Below are 21447 nucleotides of genomic sequence, written 5' to 3' on the forward strand. Positions count from 1 at the left end.
ATATATTATTAATATATTATTACTGAACTATCAAAGGCTCTTCCTAAAACAATTGAGATGATCTTATAATTGTTCTCCTTTAATCTGTTGATGAAATTATTGGTATTTATACTTTTTCTCTGTTAACTATTCTTGAGTCTCAGGTTTAAATTCAACGTGGTCATGGTGTATCATCTTTGATCACTGCTGTCTCTGGCTTGGTACTATTTTGTTCAGGATTTTTGCGCTGATGCTCATGAATGAGACTGGCATGCCATCTTCCTTTGCGGTCCTGATTTTTTTCTGATTTGGATCATGTGGCCCTCATGGAATGAGTTGGGCATGATGCCTTCTTTTTCATGTCTCTGGATAGATGGAACATTTTGGAGTCTCTCCAGATGGCCCTCAATGGTCCCTGCCTCCTCATTGTTAGGCCCCTGGGCAGCCCCTTCTCATTTCTGGTAGGCCCAGGAACCTGTGGGTCTTATGTTTGTTTGTTTGTTTGTTTGTTTGTTTTTGAGTTGGAGTCTCGCTCTGTCACCCAGGCTGGAGTTGGAGTGCAATGGCCTGATCTCGTCTTACTGCAAACTCCACCTCCTGGGTTCAAGTGATTCTCCTGCCTCAGCCTCCTAAGTAGCTGGGATTACAGGTGCCCATCACCACACCTGGTGAATTTTTGTATTTTTAGTAGCGACAGTGTTTCACAATATAGGCCATTCTGGACTCTTGGCCAGGCTGCTCTCGAATTCCTGACCTCATGATCTGCCTGCCTCAGACTCCCAAAGTGCTGAGGTTACAGGAGTGAGCCTCCACACCCAGTGAACCTGTGGTTTTTAAAAGCTCCCCATGCATGTGAATGCTGTGAGCATCCTGGGATGACAGCCACTGCGTGTTTGGCTGTTAAAACTGTGAGAAACCACCAGTGGGACCCTCTCCAGAACTTGCCTGCTGACGTCATAGAAGAGGCTTCTTGGGGAGATGATGCCCTGGTTGACCCCTGAAGAATGGTTAGGAATGCAGCAGATGGAAGCTGGGTTTGACCCACTCTATGCTAACGAACAACTTGTATGGACACAAGGAGACATGGACATATCATATTTGTAGAGCCTGAGGAATGGCCAATCACACCATTTGCTTAAAATATTGTGTACATTTGGAGAAGTGGACTGAGACAGGCTAAAGAAGCTGACAGTGGCAAGATGAGAAAGGGTCTTGTGTTACTTCCTAGAGATACTTAGATTTTATCCTGTAGGTGATAGGAGCATTTGGAGGGACTGAAGCCAAGGAAACATGCTTCAAGATCCATGTTTTTTGAGATGCTGTCTGGTGGTTGAGTCAGGAATTCCCTGGATAAGTCCTGCCCAGGGTCAGGCAAAACAAGTTAGGAGGTTACTGAAATAAGGAGTATGAGAAATAGTGTAGGTTTTTCTGATGTTTGGTAACACATCTCATGACGATCTTCATTTCATTCACCAATTTCCTGTTTCATTTATTCCCTTCCATGTGCTCATTTGAGATTTGCCCCACATTCTTATATTTCTCTTTGACATGTTGGTTTCATCACCTTTTACTTTTTGCTTTCCTGGAAACACAAATGATTCTGATTGCGACATGTCGGAATTATTTGCAACATTACCCTTTCTGCTGAAACCATGAACTCACTGAATACACAATTTACTGAAGTGTAGGATGCACATGTTGTTTCCATGGTCACAACTAGCTCTGTAGCATTTTATAACTACATTGGCAGTGTGCTGGGAGGTGTAGAGGGAAATATTTATCTCATGTGTGGCTGACACAACCTGCCAAGTTGTTTTAGGAGCCTCCTTGGAATCCCAGCAAGAATGCCCCTGGCACAATTTGTAATCCCAATGTCCTTCTCCATGCCCTGGCTTCATGGCTTAGTCACTTCTGAAGTCTCTTTCTAACTGTCTGTTTCCACATCTGTAAAGTATGAGTTAAATCATTCTAACACTACTCATCTTACAAAGTTTTCTTGCTGATATTAAGAGTGTTGGGAAAGAACTGTATAAATTGTGAACTGCCATGGCGGTGTTAGTTGTTACTTTATCAAGAAATAGACACTCTAGAGTGAAGTAGAGAGCAAACAGTTATGATTAGGTCCTCCTCTTCTTCGTGTTTTTTTTTTTTTTTTTATTACAAAGAAAGGTTTAATTGACTCACAGTTCCGTATGCTTGGGGAGGCCTCAGGAAACTTACAATCATGTCAGGAGGCAAAGTGGAAGAAGGTACCTTCTTCACAAGGCAGCAGGAGAGAGAGAGCTCCTCTTCTTTTTTGTCATAAAGTCTACAGAAGTGCTTATACTTCAGGGCAAGGGCAGGCATGGAGAAGAAAGGACATTGCTTCACCCCAGCCCTCACTGACAAGTTTGCTAGGGGACTTCACTTTTTCCCAGTGTAGGGGCAGGGCTGTGGCCACTACCCATTCAAAAGGCCTGGGCTGCATTGCTAGTTCCCCACTACCTCTGTGGGACCTTGGACAAAGCTGGGCCTGTGTCAAAGATTATGACCCTGGGCTCTCAAACTAGAAGATCTAAATATGAATCCTGGCTCTGCTAGAGCAATTAGTGATGTAACTTTGGATGGGTCAGTTAACCTTCCCGTGGCTTAGTTTGCTCATCTGCAAAATAGGGATCATAACAATATCAATACCATGGGGTTGTTGGACAGATTGAATCAGTTAATACAGGGCAAGTACTTAGCATGACACATATTCACTATCATTTCCTTGGGTAAGAGCTGTCCGTGAGTGGGTGTGACAATGTGTGAAACCCTTTCTCTGCAATCTCAGTTAAGAAACCAATCCAGAATTTGAAGTTCAGGGTCTAAATGGGTGGCTGTCTTCTCCCAGTTCCATCCTATCCCACCTTGCTCTTCCTCCTGCTCACAGGAGCTGTTGTCCTTGATTAGGCTGGAAGACCTGGTGGACCCTAGGTGATCTATAAGAGAAGGAGAATAGAGGACAGGGAATGTCTTCGAAAATCCTAGAGGGACACAGAGGCTGAGAGGCAGGCAGTCCTGCAGGGGTCTTCTGAAAGGGACAAAGAGGACCTTGGTCTTCATAGGCCAATTCTGGTCAATTTCCCCCATGAACAGATGAGGAAACAGGCCCAGGAATATCCAAGGTCTCACACTTTCCATCTGTCAAGTCCTGTTGATTCTGTTGTGTTCATGTCTTTCAAAGAGAGATACAGTTTAGGGAAAGAAAGGAGGATCAACTGTGTCTGACACCATTAAGAGCTTAAGTAAAGAGTTCTTTTACATTATATCATTTATCCCAATTTGTAATTCAGTATAATTTGTGTGGCTGTTTGCTATCTCTTTCTCCTATTAGAGAGCTAACTTCATAAGGGCAAGGATTCTGATTCTTTAATATTTAGTGCTTGCCACATGCCCTGAATACAGCAAGTACACAGGCTAACCAACATACAGTGGCTTCGAAGTAAGGCACCTACCTCATCCCGTACCTAGAGTACATGTCCATGGACCTGTCACTCTCCTCAACACCACCTCCAAGCATGAGGCCCAAAAGCATTAGCTACTCCCCTTCTCCAGCCACCAAAACTTAAAGGCCAGGTGTGGTGGCTCCCATCTGAAATCCCAGAACTTTAGGAGACAGCAGCAAGAGGATCACTTGAGGCTGGGAATTTGAGATGAGCCTGGGCAACATAGCTAGACCCCATCTGTTCTACAAATTAGCTGGACATGGTCGCAAGCCTGTAGTACCAGTTACTAAGGAGGCTGAGGTAGGAGGATCACTTGAATCAGAAGGTGGAAGCAACAGTGAGCTATAACCACAACACTGAACTCCAGCCTGAGTAACAGAGTGAGACCCTGCCTCAAAACAATTTTTAAAATAAATAAATAAAAACAAAATTTAGATACCACCTGGTCACCCTGACCTGCAAAATCAAGTTTGCCACTACTGAGAAGAATGGCGACTTGAGAGCTGAGTTACAGAGAAATAATCTTCCCCTTCTTTTTTTTGTTTGTTTACATCCTCAAGATCATGACCTGTGAAATTTGAATCTGATACACAAATCATTTCAGAGCAATGTTGCCTCCCCATACCACCAGCAATTCACTTGGCCACTGGAAGTCAGGACAAGCTTCCCAGAAGAGAGGTACCACTTGGGCTACCAATATAAAAGGATGAAAATATTGGAGTGACGGTGTTCCTTGCATCACTGAGTCCCTGGACAGCCTGTCCACTGATGCTTATATCTGAGCCTAGTGCTTCTCTGAATGTGGAGATTTAACTTTGACCCAATGAAACTAGACCAAGAAAGAAGAAAATTCTGTCGTTGTTGACAAGGACATTATATTTTTCATAGTTTTGTGATTATTTTTCCTTAGCTATACTATAATTATCTGCTTATTTGTCTCTTCTCCATGTGCTTAGGGTACAAAGTTGACAAAAACCAAGAATAATGTCTGAGGGCACAGCTTTAAAAAACATGATGAATGCTTTAATGCAGGAAATGAGTATGGGAGAGGCATGTGGTGGTTTCGTGTTCTTCAAATATATAGTATCTTCCTTGACACATTCAGTGCAGCTCTCAGTAGGCAAGTCCCTACATGTTAGAAGATGTTACCTTCTGTGGAATTAAGTGGCAGAACATACCTTCAATTATTTTCCTTTGCAGAACACCACCAATTGCATTAGTTAGGACACAGTGCTGGATGCATTTGAGTTCCAAGCAATGATTAGTCTATCACCATTGGTATAGACTACAAACAGTCAGACCACCTCCTGAAGTGTGTAAGGCAGGTAAATCTTCATCTTAGAATAAAAATCATCTTAGCCAAGTATGTGTTTTAGAGAGGAAAGAAGAAAACATATTCGTTTCCACAAGAGTTTTGTTTCTAAAAAAAAAAAAAAAAATAGGAAAGGCTCTGGGTTTAGGTGAGCTAATGAAGTTGTTGATAGTCATCAGATGACACTGGAATCTTTGCCTCTCTGAGTGTGTTTGTGCACCTCTCAGTGTGGGAACATAGAGAGGGAGATCCTCCAGCAATGCCACTGATATGGTCAGAAACTACATCTTTCTTTCTCCCTGTTGAGATGAGATGGAGTCCTTTGTTCTAGAAGACCACAGGGGTGCTGCTGGGAGTAACCCTTGAGACAGGAACACGAATCTTGACCAATTTGTGGTTGCAGCCTTGAGTCTCACTATTTCCCATGGTGATGCTTAGCAGGGAATGGCAGGTGCACCAGAGCAGCAGAGGACCTTCCATCTCCCTTCCTGTTAGCTTTTTATAATGTTTTATTGTGATCAGTAGCAGCTGGGAAGCTACTTGCAGTCACTGAGCCTCAGTTTCTACATCTGTAAACTGGGGATAGTAGCATGGCCCTATTTAATGTGCTCAGTGAAGCCACTGAAAGGAGACAGATATGTATCAGAATTCTCTGAACTTTCATCCTACTTATGGGGATTGTCAATCACCTTCCCATGTCTGTCCTGTGTTGGTTTGACACTTGTCACTTCTTAGGTACCTCTCTGTAGGGCTCCTTTATTCCAGGGATTCCACAGTTACGGCACATGCCTCCATCCAAGAATGTTTATGTGTCTCCTGCTTCACTAGGCTGTCCCCAAGGAAGATGTGGCTCTCAGCACACACCTGGCACAACACTATACATGATGTTCACGCACTTGGCCTAGAATCTGACACGGAATATGCATGATATTCACCCACTCATCCCAGGTGCCATGCAGCCCTGGAGGCTTAGGGGCCACAGGGATGGGAAAAGGTGCCTTTCTGGGGTGAGTATCAGTTTCTGCAGGAGGGCTGAGTGTGAGAAAGAATAAAGAGAGAAGGAAGTGCACAAGCACAGCTTAAACATCATCTGCTTCTACTGAGTTATAAGAACTCTGAGATTTTGTTTATTTGTCATGTAATCCACCATTCCTCAGGCCAAGCAGACACAGAACTTGGGTCTGAGTGATGATAATGAGCTGATATGATTTTCACTCCCTCATCACTGAGATCTCTCCCATCAGGAATGGGTCAGGGGGCTCACAGGTGGCAGCAACTGCTATTACAGGCCTCATCTCTAGCAACTCCTGGGGCCTGCTCTCCTCGCATTAGAAAATCCTCCACTTGTCAAAAAGGAAGCCATTTTCTTTGAATTCCAATTCCACCCCCAAGAAGCTGGGACCATTTATTGGAGTCCTTAACGCTGTGTGACCTGCAGTGACCGCTGCCCCATCGTTGCTGGCTGAGGTGGTTGGGGTCCACTTGGCCACCTGGGCAGCTGTTCTCTTCTCTCCTTTCTCTCCTACCGTTTCCAGACATGCAGCATATCCAGAGAGAAAGGGCCAGTCTTTGGGAAAGAACCTGTCTAACTTGCTGTCTACGGCAGGACTTTTGAAAGGTTCACAGGAAGCAGCACAAATTGATACTGTTCCACGAAGCCATCAGCTCCATCTCATTCATGCCCTGTCTCTTTTTTAGGGATCCTCTTGCCAACAGAATCACAGTGGACCTGCCTGAAAGTGCAGAGACAGCAGCTGAGGCACAGCCAAGAGATCTGGCTGTATTAATGACCTAAGAAGACGGAGTAGTCACCAGAAAGTCAGAGGAAGTGACACGCATGGGCCCAGCAAGCTCAGCTAAGTCAACTCCACCAGCCTTACTGGTAACCAACTGTGGGTACAGCACCCTGATAGGGACCAGAGCCATGACAGTGAATAAGACCAGACTATGCCCTTGAGGAGCTCACTTCTGCTAAGGGAAACAGGTGTGGAAACACACAATGGTGGTAAAGAGGAAAGAGGACAATAAGACTGCAAGAAGGGGATGGAAAGTACCCAGGAGAGGAAACGGTTAAATGTGTGTGAGGAAGTTGGTGAGGAAAGACTCTAAGAGAAGGCTCTGTCTGGCTGGGTTTGGAAGGATGTGTAGGAATCTTCTAGGGGGCACAGGCACACACCAGGCATAGATAAAAATCTGCAGGCATGGCTTGTTGGGATGAATTTCAAGTATTCTAGAATGAGGACAGCTATGGAGACAAGGGCAGGAGAGAGGAGATATAATAAATTTTATGCCAATGGCTCCACTTGAGTTTCTGATAAGAACCCAGAACCCTTGGACTCCCCAGTAACATTGATTGAGTTGTTTTTGATCCCTCATAGAATATGAACTCAAAGGAGGTCAGTGAGGGGGGTGTGTGTGTGTGTGATTCTTTGCCAACTGCCAAGGTGGAGAAGCCTCTTCCAACTGCAGGCAGAGTACAGGTGGCCCTGCTACTGGCTGCCACTCCAGCCCTGCCTCCTTCTCCAGCATATAAACAATCCAGCAGCCTCAGTGAATCACTGCTGTGCAGGGAAGGAAAGCTCCACGCACACAGCCCAGCAAACAGCAGCACACAACTGAAAGGAAGACTCGGAGGAGAGAGATAAGGAAGGAAAGTAGTGATGGATCTCATCCCAGACTTGGCCGTGGAAACCTGGCTTCTCCTGGCTGTCAGCCTGATACTCCTCTATCTGTGAGTAACTGTCCAGGCTCCTTTTCTCTGTTTCCTTGGACTTGGGCTGCTAATCAGGCCTCTCTTTCCCTTCTCTGTTTTGAAGATCAAAAAGGATGTTCAGGTCGGGTGCAGTGGCTCACACTTGTCATTCCAGCCCTTTGGGAGGCCAAGGCAGGTAGACTGCCTGAGGTCAGGAGTTCAAGACCAGCCTGGCTAACATGGTGAAACCCCATCTCTACTAAAATTACAAAAATTACCTGGGCTTGGTGGTGGATATCTGTGGTCCCAGCTACTTGGGAGGGTAAGGCAGGAGAATCGCTTGAACCCGGGAGGTGGAGGTTCCAGTGAACTGAGATCATGCCACTAAACTCCAGCCGGGGTAACAGAGTGAGACTCCATCTCAAAACAGAAAAAAAAGATTTTCAAGAAGTAGCTTAAGTGTTGGATGCTACAAACACAGGGGGGTTATGATGGATCTTTTGCAGATCTATAAAGGAATAAATAAGCATCTCCCCTGTCCATCTCTAGTGTCAAGAAGGGTTTAGGGACAGCACTGATTGAGGATAATCTAATTAACAATGGTTTGGACCCAGCTTACTAAACCAGAATTTGGATTTTACATTTTTCCCCTTAAGTTGCAGGAGAAGAGGATGAATCTTCTCACCGGTGGGATCCTGACATGCTAGGGCAGGTGGAGAGAAGAGCCACTCCCACTGTGTTTGCAGTGGAGGCTTCCCGCCTGTCACATTTTACTTCTAACTCAATTTCACTGTTATTGAGAGTAGGGAATCATGGTGACATGAAAATAGAAAATACAAACCTTGTTTTAATTCTTTCACCGAAAGGTTAGCAATTCGGTGAGTTGTGGTAACATGGTTTCCTCCTGCTGGCATTTTAACATGAATCGATATGACTTAAATTCATCCTTTTTAAAGCCAGACTTTTTTGGAGATACACTATTTCCAGCATGTTCCTCCTGGGTGATAAAAGAGAGCTATTAGTTCAGTATTGTGACAATAAATGTGTGTAAAATAACCTCACCTTTCCAAAATAACGTCAGGAATATGACTCTAACACACAAATGTATATCTCTATGACAAGATTGCATATGTCTTTTTAAAAATACCTTCCTGACAGTTTATCTTAATACCCCCATTTCAAATAAGCCTGCTTAGCAGGTTTTCTTAAACTCTCAGGACAAGGAAGTAAGCAAGACTGTGAACCAGTGAGGACAGCAAAAGCATCCAGGTAGGATCAAAATGAAGTGAGAAAATATTCCTCATCCCTCAGGGTAGAACTCTAAAGAGATATTCATGGTTCCTGCCCCCCAGTGGAGGTCACTCGAAGGGCAAACATGTTGGCATCTCATCTGCTTCAATCCTGGACACAGGGGCATGATTAGTGTCACTCTGTGTGTTGTTGGCCATGTTGTGGGAATGTCACTTCAGATTCTGGCAGTCAGGCAGACAATACCTGAGCCTTAGATGATGCCGGTACAGCCCAGTTATTCAGAAGCTATAGGGTAGACCATGCCCTTCTTAGGCCTATACAATTACATGCAATAGATGACTGACTTTTCTGTTAGCCTCTTCATTGTAACCGAAAGCAGGATTACTCTGTCAAACAGAGGGAAGCTGTAAAGAAACTAAACAGTTCGCCCAGGCCAGCCTCTGCCTTGACATGGTACCATGTGAGTCTAGACACTCGCCTAGATATGTCCTTGGGGACCAATGCTGCCGACACATTAACTCAATAGTTTGTCCTGGCCTGAGAGATCATGTAACATGTAGAAAATTTAGAAGCAGAGATTAGTGTCATTGATTTGCCATGGCTGTGACAACAAAGGAAGGAATTGGAGTGGGAAAACCCAAGGTCACCCTGGTTTTGGTAGACGATGCACACACTTCCACTAACTGTTCTGAGGCAAGGATCCAAATGCACTATTGGGCCTGGCTATGCTGCCTGTGCTGGATCCTCCAAGCACGAGCCTCCAGGCCATTTCTCAATTGTATTTTTACCACATATTATCAGAGTCACTGGATTTGTACAGAATGTTTAGAACCTATACTGCCTTATGGGAAACCCTTTAAAGAAGAGAAAACAAGGTCTTAATTCAACTGTCTGGAATATTTTATGGTTATTTATGTGGAATACTGCATCTTTTCCTATCAACAGGAAAGTACGTGGACATTAGAAGGTGCCTGTCTTTCAGCACATACATCCATTTATATACACCATACTTTTCAGCCACATTTTCCTAATTTGCCTCTCTGGGGTCAAGCTTGTGGGATTAGGAGATTCATGGTTGAATTGATGGCTGGTGATCTCTTCCATCAACCTTTCTTCTTCCTCCAGTCCTCCACCCCTCAGTAACATCAGACTGGGAAGGTCTTCAGACATCCAGAATCCCCAGTTGGGAGAGTCCATACATGACCCATCAAAGATGAGCTGCAAGCAGGCCTGCCATAGGGAGCAGCAGCCTTAATGGGTTTTCCTACAGAGATAGTTCATGTGCAGAGGCAATAAACTGACTGCCTTGTAATTGATCACCTTGGAAAAAATGAGCATGTCTGGCTGTATTAGTCTTTTCTTCCATTGCTGTAAAGAAATATCTCAGGGTGGATAATTTATAAAGAAAAGAGATTTAATTGGCTCATGGTTCTGCAGGCTGTACAGGAAGCATAGTGACTTCTGCCTCTAGGGAGGCCTCAGGAAATTTACAATCATGGCAAAAGGTGAAAGAGAAGCAGGCAGATCTTACATGACTGGAGCAGAAGCAAGAGAGGGTGGGGAGGAGGTGCCACACACTTTTAAACCACCAGATCTCATAAAAACTCATTGTCACGAGGACAACACCCAAGGGGGATGGTGTAAAACCATGAGAAACTGTCTCTAAGATACAATCACCTCCTATCAGGCCCCACATCCAGCATTGGGGATTACATTTCAACATGAGATTTGGGTAGGGGCACAGATTAAGACCATATCACTGGCACCGTGCTTATCAGGTGAATAGCACCAGTTGGAAGGCTAGATTTCACAAGAGGAGGAATGTCCTGGTTCTTAGTTGTGATTCTTTTGCACACTGTCATTCAGGGAAATATGAGTCAATCATTCTCCAAATAGCTCAAATCAACCAGATCATCTGACCACAGAGACTGAGGTGTAGCTGAAAGGTGCTCGCATTTCTATGAGGCCAATGGAAGCCTGGAGCACAGCTGTCAATCTATAGAAATAAGGACTCTGTGACTCCTCCAAGACCTCTCTGTGAATGACGGTTTAAGAAAGGCCAGATCCTAGAACAGGGTCAGAGGTTAGAGCAAAGGGAGAGCATAAAAGCCTCTGAGCAAACTCTAAAGACAGGGTCACCATAGGCTCTCAGTGACCCTCTGTGATTGAGTGGATGCAGTGACGCAAAATCTCATCATCACTGCAGAAAACAAACAAACAAAAAAAATTGTCACCCTTTCTACCTAGGATGAGAATCCCAAAATCAGAGAAGAATCCACTTACTAAAAAGACATAAGGGAAAGAAGTGCCCTGGAAGAATTCCTGCCTGAATCTCTCAGTATCATTCACATTTGAGGACATTTATCAAGTATTCATTACAGGATTGGGACCATGAAGACTGCTGCTGCTTTGAGCTAATCATTGTGACTTTTTGGGGTCTCCCAGTGGAGGCACCAAACGACCTGATGAACAAATATAATCATTGCCATCGGAGTTACTGTTATCTTTTATTGCCTTAATGTTACCTCCTCTTGAGCATTCCAGTTCCTCTGTCAGTGACTCACCAGTCCCTATATCTATAAAGTCACAATCCCTGTGACCTGATTTCTGTTTCACTTTCTAGATATGGAATGCATTCACATGGACTGTTTAAGAAGCTTGGAATTCCAGGGCCCACACCTCTGCCTTTTTTCGGAAATGTTTTGTCTTTCCGTAAGGTGAGTGTTTTTGAGCTTCCTCTTTTGCTTCTTATGATTGCAAAGAGCAGCTGAGTTCCATCAGTAAAAGTACTTCTCCTCAGAAGGAAGGTCTGAGGTTTTATACTTTCAGAAACAGTGTGTAGGCATCACCCAGAGCACGGCAAAGTTTACCCTGGGGCTCTCTTGCTAACTCTCAGGAACCTCAAGTTTCCCACAGTTGAACAGCCCAAATCTCAGGTAGATCAGCAACTTGATGTGCAGACATTGTGAGCACCATAAAGAGCATTTCCTTTTTGCTCAATGCAGGTTCCCAGGAAGGTACAGTCATACTTAGTTCGTATTAAAAGTAGGAACAGGAGCCCCTGATTGTGGCTTGTTTTCTGTGGACATGAGAGTCAAACTTTCCTCTCTGTAGCAGTAGCTCATGAGTAGCCTTTTTTCCCTTCCTCCTGCACAGCTTTGAAACTCAGTTTATTATTATTAGGGAAATCAAATATTTACCATTGGGTCATTTGCACCTGCTTGAAGCCTCTCCAAAAAATGCTAAATTTCCTGAGGATATTTCCATGGCTCTACCACAGCTCTTACTCCCCATGACATCTTTTGCCACTTTGAGATACAGAACAAAGGTGTTCCGCTTTACTTCTTTTCCTTTGAAGGTTGCATCTTGTGGGTTAGTCTGAGCAGGGAGTGGATGTAACTGAGATGAGAGAGTGGTTGTCTATTAACCTCAGATATTTAAGCACAATATGAATTTGTGGGTTCATTTTTTACACAAAGTCAGAATCACATGCAAAATCGCTAGAAAGGGGATGATTTGACAAAATTATTAAACATTTAATTTCACTAAATAGAATGTCCTATGTGCCACACGGACTGTGAAATTTGGCTGAACATTTGTGTCTAACCTTATCTGATGCTCTGTTCAGGGCCTGGTCCCTGGATGGAAAATTATGAGCTCATCTCCACAGGGCCAGCAACAGCAGTCAGCTCTCTGGCTTAGACAATCTTTTCTGCATACCTGAGGCTTGTTTCTCAGATTCTAGTTCTCCCAAGTGAGGACTTTGTTGTCTAATTACTGCCGAGAAATTTCATCTTTCTTTCCCTCTGCAAAAGCAATAATTTCCCTACTTTCACACACATCCGTGTGAGGAGGCCAGCAAACAGGCTTTGTGTGAGCAATAAAGGTTTTTAATTACTTGGGTGCAGATCGACTGAGTCTGAAAAAGGAGTCAGCGACGGGAGACAGGAGTGGGGCAGTTTTATAGGACTGGGGTAAGCAGACGAAAGTTACAGTTAAAGGTGGTTATCCATTGTCAGCAGAGGAGGGGGCCACAAGGTGCATGGTGGGGAGATCATAGGACTCATTGTCCAGAAGAAGAACGTCATGAGGTCGATCGATCGATCAGTTGGGGCAGGGCAGGAACAAGTCATAATGGAATGTTGTAAGGTTGGTCAATCAGTTAAGACAGGAGCTGGCTGTTTTACTTCTTTTGTAGTTTTTGGTTGCCTCAGGCCATCTGTATATATACATGCAGGCTTGGGCTCAGAGGCCTGAAACCCACCATTTGCCCTATGTCAACTCTTTAGTAGATGGATCCCCAAGATACACGTTCCTCAGACCTTCTTTTTGATCGTTAAAACTTCACCCCTGAAATGTAGAAAGAGGAAGGTTTACTTTTAAGTTTCAGTGCAAACTCCAAGCAAGTGTCATAATTTGCTGTGTCCAATGTGTAGAGGTGACATTCTCTCAGAACTTCCATGTTAAGCTGGAAAATTGGAAAGTGAGTCCACTTTGTCATTCTGTCACTCACTCATTTTTCACTCAGCAAATATGCCTCACACTTATCCAAATCTGCTAGACTAAAAGAGGTCCCTAGTGTCTGTAACTTTCTAATTCTGCTAGAATTCCAGAGCGAGCTCATGAAATAAATGAAAAGGATGAAGAACAAAGAGATAAAAGAGTGCACATTCCCTTCTGAAGCTCACTCACTTTCCCTCAGCCTTAGTTTCCCCACATGCCCCTGGAGGTGATCATTCAGGGATTTATGAGATTTTAGAGACAACACATGAAAAAGCAAAGAGGCATCAGAAAGACAAGGAGTTACTTAGTATTTATACACCAGGATAAGTCATTCAGTATCCACAACAGTTAAAGAAAATTCAAGAATGATTTTATATTTCCCTTTTCAAATACCTCCTGTCTTTTCTCTCCTTTCTCTTGTGACGTCTCTAAATAAGCTTCCTCTAATTGCCAGCAAGTCTAATTTCATTGGATTTGACTGTTTTCAGCCCCAATTAGAGGCAGGGTTAAGTACATTTAAAATAATAATCAAATATTATTTTGTTTCTCCTCCCAGGGCCTTTGGACGTTTGACATGGAATGTTATAAAAAGTACAGAAAAGTCTGGGGGTGAGTATTCTGGAAGCTTCCATTGGATAGACTTGTTTCTATGATGAGTTTACCTCACCACACAGAGGACAGTCTCAGCCCAGAGCTTCTTGGGATGAAACTCTTGCCAACCTAACTACAAACAGAGAAGTTTTCTGAAAGAAGAAGATATGTATTTGGAGGTAGAGTATTAGAATGGGAATCTATGTGCCATTATAAGCTATGTGCAAATTCAAGGAGGGAAAGGAAGACAAAGATGTTCCAAGGAAAATATGAGGAGGACTTCACATGGGTTTTGAAATAGTTCTCCTTCACTACAAAGATCAGTAACAAGGGTGATGCCACACCAAGTTTGGACAGGCAGTTGCTGGGCAGGTGTCCTTGCAGAAATATTTTTGTGTAAGGCTGGGATGGGCTTTCTGCAACTTTGTGGTTTCACAGTCTTTTGTGATAGTTTTGTTATCAGGCACACAAGAATGAGAATCCTCTCTTCATAGCCTTCTGTGATTTATTTGTCAGAGTTTTTAATCACACACATAGGCACACGGACACACTCACACACACACACACGTGCCATAATTTTGGTTCTCACAACGTTCACACTCACTATTGTAAAACTTTTTGAGGCTTGTCCTAACAAGGATCCCCTGTGTCACCAGGTGTTGAGGTCTTTGGTCTAAACTAGGCTGGGAGCATTGTGGTTACCACTTTTCCCCAGACTTTGGTGGCCCAGGGACTCCCAGCATCACGTTCTGTCCAGTGTCTGCCTATTCTCCTCTTCTTTTTTTCTTCCCTTGGTGCCCTTTTATCTCATGCATTGTCTCAGACCCTTCTAATATAAGCTCATATTAGCAGGGCATCATCTCCTTCCCACATTGATTCACTTTCAACTAAAAGCCAAAACTCTTCATTTATACTTTGGATTTAACGTGCTTTTGGAAGAAGGGTTGAGAGATATAGAGAAACAGATTGGGAAACCATTTATGCTCTGCTGTTTGTTTTTTTTTAACTTTCTGTGTAATTGTGGAATTTTTCATTCCGTTTTATTATTAACTTGAAGCCAAGACTTTTTAATAGAAGGATATACAAATATATCTTTGTCTATACCTTTCTGCTGAATTTGAAGAAATGCTGAATATTCTTAAACCATTGTGTTCCCTTGTGGGCTGATGGACTGTGATTTTATAAGGTGACCTCAGCCAACTGCAGCCGCTGTCAGAGGGGCTAGAGATTTGGCAAGAGCAGTGGAAGAGGTGCAGTGGCGTGTTGGTTAACTAGAAGCAAGAGGCAGAAAGCTTTGCCTCTTTGTACTTCATCTTCTCTAATCAAGTCCTCAGAAACCACAGTGCTGCCTGAAGGGTGCTGTGGACCTGGCATGGCCCACACAAGGAACACAACTGAGTAGAAAGAACACACAGCTCTGGATGTCCACGGGCCCCACAGCAACTGCCCTGGAAACACTTAGTCCTTGTGAGCAATTGATGATTTACTTGCCTTCGTTTTTCCATGGACCTAATATTCTTTTTAAAAGTGAAATATTTTAAACATATGAAACATTGTGGAGAATGGCATGGAAAATACCCACATATGCAGCACCCAGCTTAACAAATGCTCTCCTGTCATTTCTAACCATGATCTCTTTGAAGAGCTCTTTTGTCTTTCAATGTCTCCTCCCTGTTTGGCCCACATTACCCTTCATCGTATGAAGACTTGGGTGGCTCCCGTGTCAGAATCTTGCTGTGTGTAATACCTAATGAACTAGAACCTAAGATTACTGTGTATTGTACATTTAGGGTATTATGTAATGTCAGGATTAAAGTCTGGCTTCCTGGGTTGGGCTCCAGCTGTAGAATAAGGCTGTTGATGTTTAATCTCTGTTTTTTCCACACAGTTTTTATGACTGTCTACAGCCTGTGCTGGCTATCACAGATCCCAACATGATCAAAACAGTGCTAGTGAAAGAATGTTATTCTGTCTTCACAAACCGGAGGGTAAGCATCCAGTTTTTGAAATTAAAATACTCATTGATCGATTAAATTTTATTTTAAAATTCTTATATATTCATAGACATTTGCCTAAAAAATGTGCAGGAAGATTCCAGGTACACTTCATCCTACCCAACCCCCTCCCCCCCCAGTGCTGACATCTTGCAATCTTGCATAACTATAAATACAGCATATTCATGTTACGATAGTACAGGAAATTGACATTGATACAGTTCACAGAGCTTATTCAGATTTCACCAGTTTTATGTGTCCCTCATTTCTGTGTGTAGTTTTTTGTTTTTGTTTGTGGTTTTTTTCTTTGTTTGTTTTTTGAGAGGGAGTCTCGCTCTGTCACCCAGACTGGAGTGCAGTGGCATGGTCTTGGCTCACTGCAACCTCCGCCTCCCGGGTTTACGCCAGTTTCCTGCCTCAGCCCCACCATGCCCCGCTAATTTTTGTATTTTTAGTAGAGATGAGGTTTCACTGTGTTGGCCAGGCTGGTCTTGAGTGTGTGGGTAGTTCTATGCAAATTTATCACATTTGTAGATTTGTGCAATGACCAGTATGATCAAGATGCAGACCCATTCCATCTCCATACGGCTCCCTGCTGCTATCCTACAGTCACAAGTCTTCTTCTCTGAGAGAGTCTTTATCAGTGAAAATGTCTTTCTATTTTGAGGAGGCCAATGTATTAATATTTTTTTTATGGATTGTGCTTTTGGTGTCAAGTCTGAAAGTTCTTTGCCTAGCCCTCCTTCCTACATTGCCAATTTTTCTAAAAGTCATAAAGTTTCATGCTTTACTAAATGTAACTCTATTACCTAGTTTGTGTTATTTTTTGCATAAGGTATGAGATTTAGATCAAGGTTCATTTTTTGTGGCTTATGGCTGTCCAGTTGCTCCAATGTCATTTTTGGAAAGTTGGGCATATTGTTAAAAATCAACTGGGCATATTTCTTTGTATTTCTCATTTGCTATTCTGTCCCATTGATCACTGTGTTTATTCTTCCACCAATAACAAACTGGTGACTCTAGTAGCTGTACAGTAACTCTTAACATCATGTAGAGTGAGTCTTCCCACTTTTATTGACTTATTTTTTCAGATTTGTTTTAGCTCTTCCTGGTCCTCTGCTTTTCCATAAAAAATGAGAATGAGTTTCTCAGTGTCTACAAATAAGCATGCTGTTATTTTGAGAAGAATTGAATTAAATGTACAGATCAATTTAGGGAAAGTCTTATCTTTACTATGTTTGGTCTTTCAATTCATGAACTTAGTATGCCTCTCCATTTCCTTAGATTTTCTCCGATTGCTTTTTAACAATTTTTAGTTTTCAGCATAGAGATCCTGTACATGTTTTGTTGGATTTACAGCTAAAGAATTTCATTTTTGTTGGAGTGACTGTAAATGATATTATATTTTTCTTGTGTTTTCAGATATTGATTGTTGGTACATAGAAACATGCTTGGATTTTGTTTGTTGATCTTGTATCACAGAACGTTGCAGAACTCATTTAGTATTTCTAGAAGTCTTTTTGTATATTCCTTGAGATTTTATACATTGACAATTATGTCACTTGAAAATAGAGACAATTCTTTCATTTCCTTTCCAATCTGTATGCCTTTTAATTCTTTTTCCTTGTCTATTGCACTAGGACTTCCCAGTATAATGTCAAGTAAATGTGGTGAATTTTTTAATTGTTCCTAATATTAGGAGGGAGGCATTCAGTCTTTCATCAATAAGCATGATTTAGATGAAGTGGGTTGTTGTTGTTGTTGTTGTTGTTGTTTTTTTGTAGACTCTATCAAATTCAGGAACTTTCTCTCCCTAGTTTGCTGAATTTTTAACATAAAAGAGGGCTGTAAGTACTCATTATAAAACAAAATATGGTTATGGAAGATGAAAGAAAGTTTCAAGCATGTTGGCTTGATAGGATAGTTCTAAGTTGGCAAAAATAATTATCTCTTCCTTTTTTTTTCTATCCATGGAATAAAAAATTAAGAGAAAAGAATGTTCATAGAATTGCATTATTTCTTCAAAATACATTCCTAGTTTTAAAACTATTACCTACCATTTTTTAAAAATCACCACATCAAGGCACCTCTTTTTCATGTTGCCCATGGTTTAGGTGAACATAAAGACAGAGCTCGTCTGAGGCAACATACAGTACACCAAAGCCACCTGCCTCTCTGTCACCACTCTCTCTCTATAGTGCACAAGTGCTAGGTGTTGATCCTGACTATTCCACTGGAAGAACAGGTTCCCTACCATGTGGAGAATTTGTATGTAAAAGGAGACCGGGATATACAGGCTGGAGACCACATCAGGTGGCTGGGTCTCCCGAATGCTGCCCCCACACACAAATACATCCCAGGACACTGGGCATCTGGGATAAATCTCTATTGAGCATCTAGCATAGGGCCTGTCACCTAGTAGACAGTCACTAAATATTTGTTAAATATGTGATGCCTGTTTAACATTTTCTACAACCATGGAGATTTCCACAACTGAAACAGGACAAAATGTTTCTGCTTTGAACGCTAGCCTTTAGGTCCAGTGGGATTTATGAAAAGTGCCATCACTGTAGCTGAGGATGAAGAATGGAAGAGAATACGATCATTGCTCTCTCCAACTTTCACCAGTGGAAAACTCAAAGAGGTATGAAAATAACATTAGTTTTAATTAGAAACTTAAGAATGAATCAGGTGGGGACAGGTAGAAAGTAAGATCACAGTTTCTTTCCAAGGGGTAGTCTGCTGAATTTGAGTTTCCTAAAAATGGTCTTTTATCTTTATGTACAGAAAATACATCACAAAATTCTTTATAAAATGTCACTTACTGCTCCGTGCTGGGGAAAGGCATGTTCTTCTGGGACTAGAGTCTGCACATTTTACTATGGGTGGTGTTGTGTTTTGTGCTTAGATGGTCCCTATCATTGCCCAGTATGGAGACGTGCTGGTGAGAAATCTGAGGCGGGAAGCAGAGACAGGCAAGCCTGTCACCTTGAAGGAGTAAGTAGAAGTGCAGCCATGGGGTTCTGAGCTGTCATGAACCCCTCAAGCTGCCTGCCATGGAGTTGATATTCCCACTGTTGGGTTATTCCAGTCACCAGACAAAAGGAAGGTTGTGGTATTGCAACTTCAATAGGTCTCCCAAGATAGGCCCACTCCCAAGAGGAGGTGGGGTAGCTGGGGGAAAAAGGTCTTCTCCCATATGCACATGGACCAGGATTTACTTATCCATTAAATTGTCAACATAAATGTTCTGGAAGACTAAATGCATACTTTAGGGGGGGAAATGTGTGATTGCACCAAAGTTTTAAGCATGGCGTGTATGGGATGGCGGAAGGGGAAGGCACTTGGTATCTATTGGTTGGCAGTGAGTACGATGGGAAAGTTATAATGGAGAACTTTGAATAATTTTGACCCTTTCATGGTTTTTCTGAGGATATCAGTAGAATACTATATATTAAACATTCCCAACACTGATTTTTTCTCCAGTCTTAAAGAGACAAGGTCCTATAAATGCTATAGGCAGGGTAAGCCTATCATTTGCTGTCTACACTGGTATGTGCTTCAATTATGCAGGAACAACAGGTGCAATCTGCGCCTGTCCTGGGCAGACCAGAGATATGTGGTCACTCAGCTATAGGAATTTCCAAATCAATTTTTAGTGATTTTCTTTAAACCAGGACATTGCTGGTCATTATATTTTACTAAAATGATTCTGCCAACAGGGCAATCTCAGCTCACAAGAACTGGGGATAGTGAGACTTTCCAAATCTTGAGCAGGGAGTGTAGAGAATAAGGATGATATTTCTGGGAGCTCAGAACAGGGTGTTGCTGTTTTGTGAAGTGCTGAAGAAGAATCAGCTCTGGGCGTAGAGTCTGTAGTCACGCAATGTCACCTGTCTTGAGCCCCTTAGGAAAAGTGAATTTTTCTCCTCTTGTTCTGCTGAAGCACACTGCTTACACATCTTGTATCATCCACACTCAACACATGCTACTCCAGTTCTCTGATAGTGGGTCCCTGTCTTCCTATGATGGGCTCCTTGATCTCAGAGGTAAGTATAACTCAGTTCAGAGTCTCCATCACCCCCAGTGTAGGGCCAGCTGTGTCACTGGCACCCGATAACCACCATCTGATGGAGTGCGATGGGACATGATCCATTAGATAGTTCTGAAAGTCTGTGGCTCTTTGTCTGTCTTTACTGGACATGTGGGTTTCCTGTTGCACATATAGTGGAAGGATGGTAAAGAGGTGCTGATTTTAATTTTCCACATCTTTCTCCACTCAGCGTCTTTGGGGCCTACAGCATGGATGTGATCACTAGCACATCATTTGGAGTGAACGTCGACTCTCTCAACAATCCACAAGACCCCTTTGTGGAAAACACCAAGAAGCTTTTAAGATTCAATTCATTAGATCCTTTCTTTCTCTCAATAAGTACGTGGACTACCATTTCCTTTTCTCTTTCTCTCTCTTAAAAATAACTGCTTTATTGATATGTAAATCACCATGTAATTCATCCACTTAAAATATACAGTTTAATGATTTGTAGTACATTTGAAGATATGTATGACCAGCACCATTGTAAACTTTAAAACATTTTTGTCAGTCTAGAGACCTCGTACATTTTTAGTTATCAACTCCCTGCCACAAACCCTGTCGTCATATGCAACCACTAATCAATACTCTGCCGCTATAGATTTGCCTATTCTGGATGCTTCATAGAAATGATATTCATTTGTTACAGTTTTTTTTTTTTTTTAAATTCTCTAGTTCATGAATTTGTACTTTAGTCTGTATTATTTTCTTTCTTCTGCTGGCTTAAGGCTTAGTTTGCCCTTCTTCATTTACTGTGTTGTGGCATGAATGTAGATTATTGATTTGCGACTTTTTGTTCTTGTAAATTTAGACATTACAACTATAAATTTTCTTCTGAGCACTTCTTTGCCAAATACCATCAGATTCTGGCCTATCACATCTTAATTTTTGTTCAGTTCTAAACACATTCTATTTGCCCTTTTAATTTCCACTTTGACTCATTGGTTACTTAAAAGTTTATTATTTAACTTTCACATATGTGTGAGTTTCCCAATTTTCTTTACTTTGATTTTAGCTTTATTCCATGATAGCTGACCGAGATACACTGTGTTATTTCTATCTTGACTACCTGCTATTTCTTGAACAGCATAATTAATTTAAACAGCAGGTTATGATTTGGGTTATCCTAAGAGACTCTAGTTCAATAGATAAAGGCAAAGAGACTAGGGCACTGAATTTTGGTTGTTTCATCATTCAAAAGATGCACAAGGGGCTGCTGATCTCACTGCTGTAGTGGTGGTCCCTATGCATAGACCTGCCCTTGCTCAGCCACTGGGCTGTGACAGGGCAAAACTCATAGAAAGAATGGCTTCCAGTTGAGAGCCTTGATGTATTTTACTCTTCTGATGGGTAGAGAAAATTAGAATTGCTCCAGGTAAATTTTGCACGTTCACAATGGTTTCATTTTGTGGGGATTTTTTTTTTTTCCTACAGAAATCTTTCCATTCCTTACTCCAATTTTTGAAGCATTAAATATCACTGTGTTTCCAAGAAAAGTTACAAGTTTTCTAAGAAAATCTGTAAAGAGGATAAAAGAAGGTCGCCTCAAAGAGACACAAAAGGTA

General features: G+C 42.2%; 1 protein-coding gene across 2 annotated transcripts in view; it reads left to right on the forward strand.

Moving 5' to 3' along the window:
• Positions 1 to 7191: 7191 nt before the first annotated feature.
• LOC100997059 (cytochrome P450 3A7) overlaps positions 7192 to 21447 on the forward strand; it is a 42508-nt gene continuing 28252 nt past the window's right edge. Inside the window, exons 1-8 of one of the 2 annotated variants that reach the window (XM_003895757.5) lie at positions 7192 to 7489; positions 11325 to 11418; positions 13761 to 13813; positions 15684 to 15783; positions 18320 to 18433; positions 18698 to 18786; positions 20073 to 20221; positions 21317 to 21444. In XM_003895757.5, the coding sequence (XP_003895806.3) occupies positions 7419 to 7489; positions 11325 to 11418; positions 13761 to 13813; positions 15684 to 15783; positions 18320 to 18433; positions 18698 to 18786; positions 20073 to 20221; positions 21317 to 21444 (798 nt within the window). In that variant the 5' untranslated portion in view covers positions 7192 to 7418. The remainder of the gene's footprint in view (positions 7490 to 11324; positions 11419 to 13760; positions 13814 to 15683; positions 15784 to 18319; positions 18434 to 18697; positions 18787 to 20072; positions 20222 to 21316; positions 21445 to 21447) is intronic. The other variant, XM_009202655.4, reaches the window with a different exon arrangement.

This window comes from Papio anubis, chromosome 4 (genome assembly GCF_008728515.1).
Source record: "Papio anubis isolate 15944 chromosome 4, Panubis1.0, whole genome shotgun sequence".
Lineage (NCBI taxonomy): Eukaryota > Metazoa > Chordata > Mammalia > Primates > Cercopithecidae > Papio > Papio anubis.